General features: G+C 42.8%; 1 protein-coding gene across 7 annotated transcripts in view; it reads left to right on the top strand.

Annotated features, from left to right (window-relative positions):
- LOC112214943 (SLIT-ROBO Rho GTPase-activating protein 3) overlaps window positions 1–17,183 on the top strand; it is a 68,860-nt gene that overhangs the window by 33,898 nt on the left and 17,779 nt on the right. For all 7 annotated transcript variants that reach the window (XR_006079056.1, XM_042299062.1, XM_042299052.1 and 4 more), the window contains exons 8-10: window positions 4,967–5,068; window positions 6,785–6,982; window positions 8,695–8,779. Coding sequence is in view for 6 of the 7 variants with exons in the window: in XM_042299062.1 (XP_042154996.1) it covers window positions 4,967–5,068; window positions 6,785–6,982; window positions 8,695–8,779 (385 nt within the window). In the remaining variant the exon portion in view is untranslated. The remainder of the gene's footprint in view (window positions 1–4,966; window positions 5,069–6,784; window positions 6,983–8,694; window positions 8,780–17,183) is intronic.

Genomic DNA, 17,183 nt, shown 5'->3' with positions numbered 1-17,183 from the left:
CTTTTCAAATAGGAACTATTAGGCTATCATCTGCAAAGATGTTTTTATTTTTAAAACAAGACTTCATTGACTTACTCTTACTGTGTGGGGTGAAGAAATAATGACTGAAAAGCTCAGCTTATTAGTGGTAGATATGGTGAGTTAAGACCAGCAGAAAACATCCCCAAATGGGCACTTTCCTACATATGTGCGCAGCAGGCCAGGTAGGCTACTTCTGTGCTTGCTCCCTCAACATGAACAAGACAGAGAAACCAGACCCATGCTCATTTCTCACATGGAGCACTCCAAACAAAAGATGACGAAAAATATTGGCAAAACTTGTAAATGATAGTTACGAAATGAACCTAAACTTGTTTCTCACAAGTGTAGCAGGTTGTGAACTCTGCAAAACGCATTTCCACCCCAAGAATGAGAATGGTAAATGACTATAGGCCTAATTAGTAATACAATGCATTAACAGAAATTAATGTAACCAAATGACGGGCATTAACGGTACATTTACTACTGGTGACGTACAGTATGTCATGGGAATGGGTCATGATGAACAATCAAAGGGCAAATAAAACAATGAATGTGCAAAATAATTGGTGGGAGACAGTTGAGTGCGTTCTGGAAAGAGACGCGCCTGTAGTCTTATTTTCGTCCCTGGTCTCAACATTTAAAAATATACACATCTTCACACATATCTTAGATGCTTTTCCGCTGACAGCTGCAACTCAATAATCAACTAGGCCTTTTGCCACCTGCGCCGCCTATGAAAGACTTCCTCATATGCCATTTCTCTCCTGTTCTATTGGTTTTCATATCAACTTTCTTTTGTTGTCCAGAAGTCAAAGGCACAATCCTAGTCATATTAGCAACCCGTCCTAGTCTTTCTAAGTAGATTTACATCTCTGTCATATACCGCTGGCATCAGGTTCACTGTTTAGAATCCCGCAAATGATTGAAAATTACGTTTTATTGGCTGCTTTATTGCAGGAGTTGCATGTTCTGTTAGAATGAATTACCATAATGTTGTTAGGTTCTGATTATTAGAGTAATAACTCAACGGACACTGTGAAAGCTTAAACCCAAGTTTATTCTTCCCAAAGGAACGAACAGCTGAATCGATGAAAACATATTCACCCAAGCACTATTATTTAACACTTTCTCCTATGCTGTGTCTCCTCCTACCCATCTGAGCAACCAATGCATCTCTGTTGCTAGACAGAACCTTAGTGATATCTGTTCTTCCTCACTTCATCTGACCTGGACTCTACCCCAAAGTGCTCACTCCTCACCAACGCAAGGCTGTCATGGTGACTGGCACCAGACGGTCTCTCTTCTCCTCCCAGAGTTTCCCTCCCATAGGATCCCTGATGGCTAACAATAACATATCCTGACATAATGTAAACATTATACATTACTCTCTCGCTCTCGCTCTCTCTCAGTGATATGAAAAAGTATATTTCCTATTCTCAGAACCCAACAATGTAAATGTTATTTCTGTCATTCTGAGCAATGGGGGTAGACACCCTAATGCATGGGTGTCAAACTCTGGCCCGTGGGCCAAATTTGGCCCGCGGGGTAATTATATTTGGCCCGCGAGACAATACCAAATTACTACTAGAGCTGGCCCGCCGGTATTATACAGCGCATTCACCACTAATACTACGAATCCCATAATGCTCTGCTGTTTTCGCGCGCCAATCAGGACAGGACCCAGAAACGCTCTCTCCTCTGTGACAGTAGTCATAGCAACATAGACGCTACAACTGTCAGCGAGCTAACCCTTCCCAAAAATGGCGAAAAGAAAGGCAGAAAACAGGAGCTTTCTGGACAAGTGGGAGGCAGAATATCAGTTTACATATGTAAAAGACAAACCTGTTTGTCTTGTTTGTGGAGTCAACGTGGCTGTAAGTAAGGAGTACAACATTAGACGACACTATGAAACGAAACACCATGACAAATACAAGGACCTGGACATGACTCAAAGGAGCCAGAAAGTAGAGGAGATGAAAAGAAGTTTGGTTTCACAACAGAATATGTTTAAAAAAGCCACATCACAAAGCGATGCTGCTGTAAAGGCTAGTTATATAGTGGCAGCAGAGATCGCAAAATCAGCCCGGCCCTTTAATGAGGGAGAGTTCATGAAAAAGTGCATGATGAAGGTTTGTGACCTCGTATGCCCAGAGAAAAAACAAGCATTTTCAAACGTGAGCCTGAGCAGGAACACAGTAGCTGATCGCACATGTGATCTTGCCACCAATCTGTATGACCAGCTGATGGAAAAGGGAAAAGATTTTGTTGCGTTCTCCCTCGCTGTGGATGAGAGCTGCGACGCATCTGATACTGCTCAGCTGTCAGTCTTCATCCGTGGAGTGGACTCAAATCTGTGTGTTACGGAGGAGCTATTAGGATTCAAATCAATGCATGGCACAACCACAGGAAAGGAAATCTTTGAGGAGGTTTCCAAATGTGTAACTGAAATAAAGCTGCCGTAGGATAAACTCGTTGGATTAACGACAGATGGTGCGCCAGCGATGTGCGGTAAAAAGAGTGGACTGGTGGGCATGGTTCGGGAGAAGATGCAGGAAGAGAACTGTGCAGGTGAGCTAACTGTTTACCACTGCATCATACATCAGGAAGCACTGTGTGCCAAAGCCCTAAAGATGGAACATGTTATGACCACAGTAACACAGGTAGTTAACTTTATAAGAGCCAAAGGTCTAAATCACCGCCAGTTTAAATCTTTTCTGGAGGAGTGTGGTTCGGAATACGCAGACGTGCCGTATCACACAGAGGTGAGATGGCTAAGCAGAGGAAAAGTACTGAACAGATGTTTCGAGCTGCGTGAGGAAATATGTCAATTCCTGGAAACCAAAGGGAAGGATACAGCAGAGCTCCGGGAGCAAAAGTTCCTGTGTGAGCTGGCCTTTCTCTGTGACATCTCGAGCCATCTCGATGCGCTGAACCTGCAGCTTCAGGGGCGGGGGCGCATCATCACAGACATGTACGCTGCAGTGAGGGCCTTCAAAACTAAACTGTGCCTGTGGGAGAATCAGATGCTGCAAGGAAACCCTTGCCATTTTCCCTGCTGCCAATCCATAAAAGCGCAGATCTCTACCGCCGTGTTCCCATGCGCACAGTTTGCTGAAAAACTCTCGCCGCTGAGTTTAGCCGGCGATTTGCCGACTTCGATGCCCAGAAATGCAAGTTTGAATCAAATCAAATCAAATTTATTTATATAGCCCTTCGTACATCAGCTGATATCTCAAAGTGCTGCACAGAAACCCAGCCTAAAACCCCAAACAGCAAGCAATGCAGGTGTAGAAGCACGGTGGCTAGGAAAAACTCCCTAGAAAGGCCAAAACCTAGGAAGAAACCTAGAGAGGAACCAGGCTATGTGGGGTGGCCAGTCCTCTTCTGGCTGTGCCGGGTGGAGATTATAACAGAACATGGCCAAGATGTTCAAATGTTCATAAATGACCAGCATGGTCGAATAATAATAAGGCAGAACAGTTGAAACTGGAGCAGCAGCACAGTTAGGTGGAAGTTGAAACTGGAGCAGCATGGCCAGGTGGACTGGGGACAGCAAGGAGTCATCATGTCAGGTAGTCCTGGGGGCATGGTCCTAGGGCTCAGGTCAGTTGAAACTGGAACAGCAGCATGGCCAGGTGGACTGGGGACAGCAAGGAGTCATCATGTCAGGTAGTCCTGGAGCTCAGGTCCTAGGGCTCAGGTCCTCCGAGAGAGAGAAAGAAAGAGAGAAGGAGAGAATTAGAGAACGCACACTTAGATTCACACAGGACACCGAATAGGACAGGAGAAGTACTCCAGATATAACAAACTGACCCCAGCCCCCCGACACATAAACTACTGCAGCATAAATACTGGATGCTGAGACAGGAGGGGTCAGGAGACACTGTGGCCCCATCCGAGGTCACCCCCGGACAGGGCCAAACAGGAAGGATATAACCCCACCCACTTTTGCCAAAGCACAGCCCCCACACCACTAAACTGCTTAGTAATCCCTTCGCAGTTGATGTGGAAAATGCACCAACCAACATCCAAATGGAGCTGATTGAACTCCAGTGCAACGACACGCTGAAGTCAAAGTATGATGCTGTGGGCGCCGCACAGTTTCCACGGTTCATCCCTGACACAATGCCTCAGCTCCGCACCCAAGCTGCTCAGATGCTCTCCATGTTCGGCAGCACTTATCTATGCGAGCAACTTTTCTCCTCGATGAAGATGACCAAAACAACTCACAGGAGACGTCTGACTGATGAACATCTTCACTCGATACTGAGGATTTCTTCAGCTCAGAGCTTGAGTCCAGACATTGATGAACTAGCATCCAAGAAGAGATGCCAGGTATCTGGCTTGGGCACATCAGATTAGACCAGTGTGCAATAATTAACGTTTTCTTTATGCACTTTTTCTTGCTACAAGGCATGGGCTTGAATGGTTGATTGATTTATTATCATTTTATTTGTAAAATTATTAGCCAGTGGAAAAAGTTTATTTTGGTATTTAAATCAGAAGGCTGCAAATAGAAAAGAGGCATACAATTTTTATTTAAATTTTATTTATTTAATAAATGAATGCCATTGATGTGTTTTTTCATTTGAAATTCGATTTTGCATGTCTCCACTATTAAATTATATATTGTATGGTAATAAGCGATGCTTGTTCCATATTCAATGTTAAAGCAAAACTTGTTTGGGTCCATATTAAAAGGTTAATTTGTTCAATGTTGGCCCGTGACTTTGTTCAGGTTTTACATTTTGGCCCACTGGGTATTTGAGTTTGACACCCCTGCCCTAATGGGTTACGAACCCAATGCATATGGGTCCTGTAAATTTCTCAAATGGCCAGTCAATTTAAATCTTTAAATCACCTTGTCCGGCGCCACATGTTCTTAATGGAAACCCTGATCTCTATCTACAGTATCCATCCATCTAATCTAATCAATCTTCACCAGGTGTGTCAGGTGAGTGCCCAGCAGCCGGTGCAGACGGAGCTCCTGATGCGTCACCACCAGCTCCAGTCCCGCCTGGGCACGCTCAAGATAGAGAACGAGGAGGTGAGCTCTAACCCTAACATAGTCACATGATCAGAGTCAGTAAACTTACCACCTGGGCCATGTTCAGTAGGTAAAACTTGTGGAACACTGTAGATAGGAATGTCATGAGTATTGTCCTTATTGTACATGTCAGAGAATGTTACAAAAAGGTACCACATCGTTGGTTCTTAATAGACAGAAATGAGCACGTGAGAACGATAAATTATACATATCTATGTTTTTTAAACATTAAACCCACAAACTTAGTCAATCCCCCCAAAATCGAAGTCCAATGGTCACTTTATGGACGCTATAGTCTCGTTTTAATCCGATGTCTAGACTAGGTAGGCACAGAAAATACTCTTACAACTCAATTGCTAATAACCCTATTAAAAAGTCCGGTAACGGCCAGAAGGCTCATTATGAAAGGCGAGGAGTGTGTTGTGTACCTCCAAGGCGATTTTTCATCTAGATTGGTATCATATTGGCTTAGATATGATAGTAGGGAGATTTGAATTTAACATTGAGCTTCATCCAATACCTATACTATTGTGTGTTACACAAGTTGTGCCCTGCTGAACATTTTAGGGAAAAAACATGCATACAGGATATGGAAACATTCAGTATGTTAAAACTGCTATACTGTCAGTCTTTTCTTGTCTCTTCAGAAATCCATCTAGGCAGAGGCCTATAGGCAAACATTGTGACTCATGTTTAGATGCACATCATGAATACTCAAACAGACAGGCTTATATCCACTCAGGGCCAACAGATGACCTCAGCAGCTCTGGTGAACCACACACTGACTGCATTACTGTACTGTTGACCATGTTCATGTCGGCTGGAGGCGTTCTCCTACTCACACTATAATGAAGCGCGCGCGTAGACACACACAGTCCCTCCCTCTCACAAACATTCACACACACAATAATGCATTCACGCACACTCTCTCTCACAAGCAAAGTGTAGCCCCTGGGATCGCCTCTCAGCTAACAAGCGGGCAGGGGAGCCCCTACTTTATGAGGACTGTCACCCAAGCAGCGTTCATGCACAATACATCTTCTAAACTGACGAAGGTGTGGCCCTAGGGTTGACTCTCATCTTCCATCTCTTCCCCGTCGCCCACCAAACCAGGCAGGCAGCCAGGCCCTAGCAGCTAGCAATACATCCAGGCCTCCAGCTACAGAGCCTGCCTGCCTGTCTGCCTGCCTGCTGGCTTCATGCTGCTGCAGTGATTCAGACAGATGTGTGTAAAGGTCACCATATTTGTGCTATGCGTTCAGCTTATCTCCTATGAATATGGAGGTGCTCCCTCTGCTCAGTTCCTCTCCCTCTCACACAGACAGAACACCAGTTATCTTCCTAATTATCTTCACACGGTCAGGTCACACACTCACACCAGAAAACATGTCCCCTACCGGGCTGACTGAACTTTACATTATATATTATGCAAGCGGTTGTAGGATGTAGTACTGTGATCAAGATGGTGCCTGCAGAAGTCATACTAGTGTAGATGTGGGACATTTTGTTCTTTAATTTTACATTTAGCTCTTAAAGGAAATATCGACTCAAACTATCTTTTTGTATTTGTTTCATTAGTCCACTGTTCATACAGTCCCATACAGATTTATACAAGCATTATACAATTACAATTGAAGTCTCATTGTGTGCAAGGAAAACACTGTGGATGTTGTGACACAGTTTAATAATGACTCTTCCCTTTTTTGTATTTCTTAGGTAAGAAAGACCCTGGATGCCACCATGCAGACGCTGCAGGACATGCTGACGGTCGAGGACTTTGATGTGTCTGAGGCTTTCCAGCACAGCCAGTCCACTGAGTCGGTCAAGTCTGCCTCGTCCGACTCCTACATGAGCAAGGTCAACGTTGCTAAGAGACGAGCCAACCAGCAGGAGACGGAGGGCTTCTACTTCACTGTGAGTGGCTCTGATAAGTCACTTGACTTAAGACTTCACTGTGATTGGCTTTGACAACTAACTACGCTTACAAAGCAAATGTTTTTTTTTTCTTCTCATTTGTATGAATGCTTCCTGGTACAGTACCTTGCAAATGTTTTCATCCCCCTTTCATCCCCCTTGGTGTTTTTTGTATTTTGTTGCATTACAACCTGTAATTTAAATAGATTTTTATTTGGATTTCATGTAATGGACATACACAAAATAGTCCAAATTGGTAAAGTGAAATGAAAAAAATAACTTGTTTCAAGAAATTCAAAAAGAATTAAAACGGAAATGAGGTGCGCGTATATGTATTCACCCCCTTTGCTATGCATATGTATTCACCCCCTTTGCTATGCATTTGTATTCACCCCCTTTGCCCCTAAATAAGATCTGATGCAACCAATTACCTTCCGAAGTCACATAATTAGTTCTATAAAGTCCATCTGTGTGCAATCTGTTTGTCACATGATCTGTCACATGATCTCAGTATATATACACCGGTTCTGAAAGGCCCCAGAGTCTGCAACACCACAAAGCGGCACTATGAAGACCAAGGACCTCTCCAAACAGGTCAGGGACAAAGTTGTGGAGAAGTACAGATCAGGGTTGGATTATAAAAAAAACAATCATAAACTTTGAATGTCCCACGGAGCACCATTAAATCAATTATTAAAAAATGGAAAGAATATGGCACCACCAAAAACCTGCCAAGAGTGGGCCGCCCACCAGAACTCACGGACCAGGCAAGGAGGGAATTAATCAGAGAGGCAACAAAGAGACCAAAGATAACCCTGAAGGAGCTACAAAGCTCCACAGCGGAGATTGGAGTATCTGTCCATAGGACCACTTTAAGCCTTACACTCCACAGAGCTGGGCTTTACGGAAGAGTGGCCAGAAAAAAGCAAGCCAACACTTTTGGTGTTCGCCAAAAGGCATGTGGGAGACTCCCCAAACATATGGAAGAAAGTACTCTGGTAAGATAAGACTAAAATTGAGCTTTTTGGCCATCAAGGAAAACCCTATGTCTGGCGCAAACCCAACACCTTGCATCACCCCGAGAACACCATCCCATGCTGTGGGGATGTTTTTCCATCGGCAGGTACTGGGAAACTGGTCAGAATTGAAGCAATGATGGATGGCGCTAAATACAGGGAAATTCTTGAGGAAAACCTGTTTCAGTCTTCCAGATATTTGAGACTAGGAAGGAGGTACACCTTCCAGCAGGACAATGACCCTAAGCATACTGATAAAGCAACACTCGGGTGGTTCAAGGGGAAACATTTAAATGTCTTGGAATGGCCTAGTCAAAGCATTATGCCCTGTGGAATTCAGACAGGCAACCATCTGGTTGTGAATTCATTTGACTGGTATTATCATCAGGCTTTGCTGATACAAGTCATGCAAATGAATTATGAAATTAACCTTTGCTGTAATGCAGTACTGACTGTAGCCTACAGTTGCAAGTGTGGCTCTGTGTGACTCTGTTTGTAAGAGTGTGGCATTAGCTAGGATTGCCGAGGTCGCGGGTTCAATTCCTGCAAGGATTACATATTAAACATGAATTCACTTACTGTACTACTTACTATAAATTGCTTTGGATAAAAGTGTCCCCTAAATGTTATATTACACATTGTAAAAGTATTTTCTCTCTTTGCATTCTCTGTCTCTGTCTCTCTCTGCCTGTATAGAAATTTAAAGAGTACCTGAATGGCAGCAACCTCATAGTTAAACTACAGGCCAAGCATGATCTACTGAAGCAGACGCTAGGAGAAGGTGAGAACAACTCTCATGTTACAATGTTGTGCCACTTCTGGATCACAATGCCATTCATTGGGCCTTCACCGCCCCTTCAAAGCACCAGCAGCAGCTTGCCAGTCTTCTTATGGTGCAAATGTTGTTTTCTTAAATAAACTTAACTGCAATCAGCTACCAGTAAGAAAAGCATATTGTATACACTCCCCCAAGTATTTATTTGGACAGTGAGCTAAAACTTTACATTTTGGTCTTTACTCCAGCATTTTGGATTTGAGATCAAATGTTTAATATGAGGCAACAGTACACCAAATACTAAACTTTTGACTACTTTAATAAACATATATGTGAATTTGTCCCAATACTTTTGACACCTTTTCAGTTGGGGGACAAGATACATAAAGTGCTTTCATTTCTAAATGGCGAAACAGATGTGTATGAAAATACCCTCAAATAAAAGGTGAAATTCTGTACTGTCGCTTCATATGAAACATTTGATCTCAAATCCAAAATGCTGTGGTATAGAGACAAAATAAACATTTGAGCCTATCTAACAAATAGGATTTGGCACATTTTTAAATATATTGTTGAACATAATATACTCTATGGGCATATCACAGTTCCAGAGTGGGATTTCTGCTATTTCTTGGAAGTCCAACAAATATTGCTATCTAGTTGTAAATCACAGATGGCCTTGTATATTGTTGGCTTCCTCTAGCAATTCAGTATGTACTGTTTCAGTTTCAATTACTAAATATTTTGGGGGGGAAAATTGACGAATGTAGCTAACAAAGGCTGGGAATGCCAATACCATCAGACGAGCAAGGGGAATGATCACAAGTCAGTCATAACATGGCTAATATGCTAGCTTATCTATTTATGTAGGTATTTATTTGTCAAGCTAAAAGCAGAGAGCCTAACATTAGCCAGCTAATGCTGGGAGGATGTTATGTTATTGGACATTAAATGCCCCCCCCCCCCATATAATTTTTCTCTGGCTACAGCTAGAGATGCAGGCAAGGCCGGCACCAGAACGAATCAATTGGACGGGCATTTAATTTCTATAGTCGGGTCCGTTTTCTTCACCGGACCCCCTGCGTGCACGCGCTTTCTCAAGTTTGTTTTATAATAAACAACCATTAAGACCCTAGGCAGCTTGTGACTTTCAAGTTTGGAGAGGCTTACAATGTATCCGACCATTTCTATCGATCTGCGTGCCAGTTATAATTATTGTCATATGTGCATTTTTGTGGAACAGTTTTATTCCAATAATAACGTTTTCGTTTCTCAAAATGATTCACGTGGTTAATCATAAAAATCGGAATTAAAATGATACAAATCTAAAAGTTAAAACGCAACTAATGCAAGAGCACCAGCCTTTTCACGTATGGACACATTAATACACCGTGTTCCATTGGACGCAAAAAAATTGCGCTTGGAACTCAGAGAGAGCCTATAGGCCAGTGGTCCCCAACCGGTTGATCGCAATCGATCGCATTCCTAGTCGGTCACCAAGAGTTTCTGTATTAAAAAAAATATTTAAAAAAGAACATAAAGCCTCGCATTCCTGTTTTTTTTTTGTATTTGTTTCATTGTGTTGCCGGTAGATGTACCTGATTCTGCAGCCCTAGCGCCAGGTAAGGCAAAACGTTCCCATTTTGAACCATTTCAAGTGTCTGAAGTTAGAACTCCACCTTCCCGACAAGCCCAGAGAGCAAATCAAGTGCACATATAGTCCTACCGCTGTCCAATCGGATAGCTCAGATCACCGTGTCTGCACAGTTTCCTCGAGCCATAGACAGGAAAAAGAAGCCTTGAACGCACAGCAAAGTTGATACTGAGATTTCAAAACTAGAGAGAGACAATTGAGTGAGACTCTCTCCATGACTAGAGAGAGACTCAATGAATATAGCAAAGAGCTGCTGTTTTTATGTGCAAGTTCCTGTTTGTTGTTATTCCGTACTGTTAACACTTTTATAAGCCATACTTCCACATGTTACAACCAGCACTGCAGCTGCTATGAATGAGTATAGCAAAGTGTTCCAATAATTTTGCTTTATTATTAGCGTCTTGTGTCTTTTTAATATTCAGGAATATTTCATAGGAGTAACAGCATGGTTTGCTGCATTAGGCAGAAATAATGCAGTGCGACTTGAGTTTCAGCTGGAAGACTGTGTCCCCTTTTCTCAGTGGAGGGAAGGAGGGCGGGGGACAGTGAGTCGGGTGAGAGGAGGGAAGGAGGGCAGGGGACGGTGAGTCGGGTGAGAGGAGGGAAGGAGGGCAGGGGACGGTGAGTCTGGTAAGAGGAGGGAAGGAGGGCGGGGGACAGTGAGTCTGGTGAGAGGAGGGAAGGAGGGCAGGGGACGGTGAGTCTGGTAAGAGGAGGGAAGGAGGGCAGGGGACGGTGAGTCTGGTAAGAGGAGGGAAGGAGGGCGGGGGGAGTGGCGGTGAGAGGAGGGAAGGAGGGACGGTGAGTCTGGTAAGAGGAGGGAAGGAGGGCGGGGGACAGTGAGTCGGGTGAGAGGAGAGAAGGAGGGCGGGGGACGGTGAGTCTGATAAGAGGAGGGAAGGAGGGCGGGGGACAGTGAGTCGGAGGGGGGGAAAAAACAATTAACCGGGAAAAACAATTAAGTATAATTTCAAAATGGTCTGCGAAGTACAACATTTGTATGCAGTATATGCAGTGATAATGTATTGGGCCTATAGCCTACTGTACAAACCTCATTGCTACACAACTGTTTTTAATTGGTCAATGTTGCATAGGCTTATGTGTTTTAAGTCATGTTTAAAAAAAAATCTGAGCGTTAGATCTCGGCTTGCATTTTGACTCAGTGATCTTTACTTACTCAGAAAAGGTTGACGACCACTGCTATAGACCAATGCAGTAGTAGGCCTATAACTTCCATTGCCAACTAAGTAAAATACATAGACCTAAAGCCGAGCAAATAAAAACAGTAGAAAATATCCTGATTAAATTCATGTTCTTTCAATCACATGAATATATATGCTCCACCTGTCTGCATCCCTTTATATCTGTCTTGACTTATCGCTAGTGAAGTGCAACGTTGTATCAACTCAGCAGGTTGGTGTGTTCAGGCATGAACACTCCTAAATTATGGTTCTAAAATAATCCAAAACCTGTTTCTCACAAGTGTAACAGGTCGTGAACAATGCAAACAACGCTTTCACTCTGAGAGTGAGAACGGTAGATGACTGTAATACATACATTTTTATATATTTAACCTTTATTTAACTTGGTAAGTCAGTTAAGAACAAATTCTTATTTACAATGACGGCCTACCAAAAGGCCTCCTGCGGGGGACTGGGATGAAAAAAATAAATAGAATATAAATATAGGACAAAACACTCACAACACTACATAAAGAGAGACCTAAGATGACAACATAGCAAGGCGGCAACACAACTTGGTAGCAACACAACATGGTAGCAGCACAAAACATGGTACAAACATTATTGGGCACAGACAACAGCACAAAGGGCAAGAAGGTAGAGACAACAATACATCACACAAAGCAGCCACAACTGTCAGTAAGAGTGTCCATGAGTCCATGAGTCTTTGAATGAAGAGATTGAGATAAAACTGTCCAGTTTGAGTGTTTGTTGCAGTCACTAGCTGCAGCGAACTGAAAAGAGGAGCGACCCAGGGATGTGTGCGCTTTGGGGACTTTTAACAGAATGTGACTGGCAGAACGAGTGTTGTATGTAGAGGATGAGGGCTGCAGTAGAGGATGAGGGCTGCAGTAGATATCTCAGATAGGGGGGAGTGAGGCCTAAGAGGGTTTTATAAATTAGCATCAACCAGTGGGTCTTGCGATGGGTATACAGAGATTACTAGTTTACAGAGCAGTATAGAGTGCAGTAATGTGTCCTTTTAGGAGCATTAGTGGCACATCTGATGGCCGAATGGTAAAGAACATCTAGCCGCTCGAGAGCACCCTTACCTGCCGATCTATAAATTATGTCTCCGTAATCTAGCGTGGGTAGGTTGGTCATCTGAATCAGGGTTAGTTTGGCAGCTGGGGTGAAAGAGGAGCGATTATGATACAGGAAACACAGTCTAGATTTAACTTCAGCCTGCAGCTTTGATATGTGCTGAGAGAAGGACAGTGTACCGTCTAGCCATACACCCAAGTTCTTGTAATGAGGTGACTACCTCAAGCTCTAAACCCTCATAGGTAGCAATCACACCTGTGGGGAGAGGGGCATTCTTCTTACCAAACCACATGACCTTTGTTTTGGAGGTGTTCAGAACAAGGTTAAGGGTAGAGAAAGCTTGTTGGACATTAAGAAAGCTTTGTTGTAGAGCATTTAACCTCTAGGGTATGTGGGACGCTAGCGTCCCACCTAGCCAACATCCAGTGAGATTGCAGAGCGCCAAATTCAAATAGAGAAATACTCATTATAAAAATTCAGAAAAGATACAACTATTTTACATTGGTTTAAAGATTAACTTCTTGTGAATCCAACCACGGTGTCAGAATTAAAAAATACTTTACGGCGAAAGCATACCTTACAATTATTTGAGAACGTTGCCCAGTAGACAAATCATTACAAACAGTAACCAGCCAAGTAGAAGTTACACAAGTCAGAAATAGAGATAAAATTAATCACTTATCTTTGATCTTCTTATGTTTTCACTCAGAAGACATTCATTTATTCAATAAATGTTCCTTTTGTTCGATAGTCTCTTTATATCCGAAAACACGCGAACAAAATGGAGGTTTTCTTCAGTAATCCACAGGCTCAAACGCAGTCTTTACAGGCAGACAAAAAAATCCAAATTGTAGCCGGAAAGTTCATAGAAACATGTGAAACAATGTTTATATTCCAACCTCAGTTTGTTTTTAGCCTAAATAATCGATAATATTTCAACCGGACAATAACGTCGTCAATATAAAAGGTAAACAAGAAAGGCACTCTCTCTGGTCGCACGCATGAAAAAGCTCTGTGACACGGCAGGGTCCACTCATTCAGACTGCTCTTACTCCCTCATTTTTCAGAATACAAGCCTGAAACAATTTATAAACACTGTTGACATCTAGTGGAAGGCATAGGAACTGCAATTTGAGTCCAAAGTCAATGGATACTGTAATGGCATTAAATAGAAAAAAAATATATATATATCCTACTTCCTGAATGGATTTTTCTCATCTTTTCGCCAGCCAAATCAGTTCTGTTATACTCACAGACATTATTTTAACAATTTTGGAAACTTTAGAGAGTTTTCTATCCAAATCTCCTAATTATATGCATATCCTATCTTCTGGGCCTGAGTAGAAGGCAGTTTAATTTGGGCATGCTTTTCATCCAAAATTCCAAATGCTGCCCCCTACCCTACAGAAGTTAACACAATATCCGGGGAGGGGCCAGCTTGAGTATAAGACTGTATCATCTGCATATAAATGGATGAGTGAGCTACCTACTGCCTGAGCTATGTTCATGTAAATTGAGAAGAGGGATCGAGCCTTGGAGTACTCCCTTGGTGACAGGAGGTTGCTGAGACGGCAGATTTTCTGACGTTAATTAGCAAACCAGGCCAAAGTCCCCTCAGAGACACCAATACTCCTTAGCCGGCCCACAAGAATGGAATGGTCTACCGTATCATAAGCTTTGGCCAAGTCAATAAAAATAGCAGCACAATATTGCTTAGAATCAAGAGCAATGGTGACATCATTGAGGACCTTTAAGTTTGCAGTAACACATCCATAACCTGAGGGGAAACCAGAAAGTGGTTTCCAAGAGAATCCTACAGACATCAAGAAAGCCAGTCAGTTGATTATTGACAAGTTTTTCCAACACTTTTGATTAACTTCTTGATGCACCCATCCCGTTAAGCGGGATCAGCGCCAAATTCAAATGAAATTACTAAAAATATTACATTTTCATGAAATCACAAGTGCAATATAGCGAAACACAGCTTAGCTTGTTGTCAATCCACCTGGCATGTCAGATTTCAAAAAAGCTTTTCGGCAAAAGCATACCAAGCATTTATGTAAGGACGTCTCTCTCAGCAGACAAAACATTACAAACAGCTAGCAGCAAAGTAGATTGGTCACGAAAGTCAGAAAAGCAATCAAATGAATCGCTTACCTTTGATCTTCAGATGTTTGCACTCACGAGACTCCCAGTTACACAATAAATGTTCCTTTTGTTCCATAAAGATTATTTTTATATCCAAAATACCTCCATTTGGTTGGCGCGTTATGTTCAGAAATTCACAGGCTCAAGCGGTCATTACGGTGTAGACGAAAATTCCAAATAGTATCCATAAAGTTCGTGGAAACATTTTTTATAATCAGTCCTCAGGTTGTTTTTACAATATATAATCGATAATATTTCAACCGGACAGTAGCTTCTTCAATAGCAGAGAGAAAGAAAATGGCTGCTCCACTCTGCGCATGCAAAACGCTACTGGCACCCAGCCATCCCCTGACACGATGTGATCTTTCTCGCTAATTTTTCAAAATAAAGCCTGAAACTATGTCCAAAGACTGTTCACACCATGTGTAAGCCATAGGAAAAAGAATCTGGTTGATACCCCTTTAAATGGAGGGAAGGCTTGCAATGGAACATGGAGCTTTCAAAATAGAAGCCACTTCCTGGTTGGATTTTCCTCATGTTTTCACCTGCAATATCAGTTCTGTTATACTCACAGACAATATTTTGACCGTTTTGGAAACTTTAGAGTGTTTTCTATTCTAATCTGACAATTATATGCATATTATAGATTCTGGGCCTGAGAAATTGGCAGTTTCATTTGGGTACGTTTTTCATCCAAACATCAAAATACTGCCCTCTACACTCAACAGGTTAACAGGGCAAAATATAAATAGGCCTATAACAGTTAGGATCAGCTTGATCTCCCCTTTTAAATAAAGGATGAACTGTGGCTGCCTTCCAAGCAATTGGAACATCCCCAGAAAGGAGAGAGAGAGGCTTGGTGATGATAGGGGAAGCAACCTTAAAGAAGAAAGGGTCTAAACCATCTGACCCAGATTATTTTTGGGGGTCAAGTTTAAGGTGCTCCTTTAGCACTCGGACTCAGTAACTCTCTGCAGGGAGAAACTTGGCAGCGGGGCAGGGGAAAAAGAGCGAGAAGCTTCAGGGGTCGTCGCATTAGAAGGGGTGGGAGATGAGGAATTATTGGACGGGCAAGGAGGCATGGCTGAATCAAATAGGAATCCTGACTTAATGGAGTGGTGATTAGAGCTCAGCCACGTGCCAGTAACAACCACATCAACATTAAGGGACGTGCGCAGCTGTGAGGAGGAGGGTTTATTCTCCAGGTCTTTAACCATGTTCCAGAACTTCTTTGGGTTAGACCCACAGAGAGAGAACTGCTTCTTAAAGTAACTAATTTTGGCCTTTCTGACAGCCTGAGTGCACTTATTTCTCATTTGCCTGAACGAGAGCCAGTCAGCCTATGTGTGCTGAGCCTTTTGCCAAATGCAATTCTTGAGGTGGAGTAACTCTGCAAGATCTCGGTTGAACCAGGGGCTGAACCTGTTCTTAATTCTATATAATGATAAGATGCTCATGTTTCCCCCCTAACAATGCGAGTCACTGTCCCAAAGGCGGGAAACTTAGGTCTGCATATTATGCCCATAAAATTCAGGACAGATTTTCACGAGAGTGAGTCCTCTCGCTTAGCCTCTTCCTCTCTGCTGAAACTAGTGAGTGAAACAGCACCCCTCTGTCTCACTATATGTATCCCATGTATCTGATGCTGTCTGGCCAGAAAAGTATGATATGTCATGCTCCCTTTTGTCCAGACAGCATCAGATACACAGTCTACACATATGGCGACAGAGGGACGCTGTTTCGCTCGATCGGATTCTTGATCTGAGATTGAGGCGTCTTTTATGACGGCGCGCATCTTGGTCAAATAAATTAGCAATATTTCTATATTTTATTTGGACGGGAACGGAGGTACGGTAGGGCGGGCCAGGTCCCGTAGGGCTCTCACTTAACGCCGGCCATGGATGCAGGTGTCATTTGGTTAGTTAGCAAGAAATGTGAGTCACTTTGCTTGCTAGCTATGCTGAACTTGAACTGTTAACCGCAGTTAGCATATCTCCTTAGTTTTCAATCAAATGTTTTTGTCATCGATCAAATGGGCGGGCAGGGAGGAAAGTTCCCATCCAGTTGTCAAAACGTGTGTTGGGACAAGCATGCATTGGCAGGCAAGCTGCAGAAGGGCGAGCAGGCTGCTATTCCCCATCGTTTATCAGTGCAATTTTGACGGCCAACTACAAGCTGAAAAAGTTTGACATGGTTTATCTACTGTTCCCCTGAATTTAGCTCATCTCGATCTGGCTAGCATTAGTTGTTCATCTTGTTGTTTTTGATATGCATATATGATAGCCTATCTTTTCATAGTTGTTTGATCAATAGGACTGTAAAG

The sequence above is a fragment of the Oncorhynchus tshawytscha genome, linkage group LG02, assembly GCF_018296145.1.
Source record: "Oncorhynchus tshawytscha isolate Ot180627B linkage group LG02, Otsh_v2.0, whole genome shotgun sequence".
NCBI classification, from domain to species: domain Eukaryota; kingdom Metazoa; phylum Chordata; class Actinopteri; order Salmoniformes; family Salmonidae; genus Oncorhynchus; species Oncorhynchus tshawytscha.
This window is presented reverse-complemented; position numbering and strand designations above follow the sequence as displayed.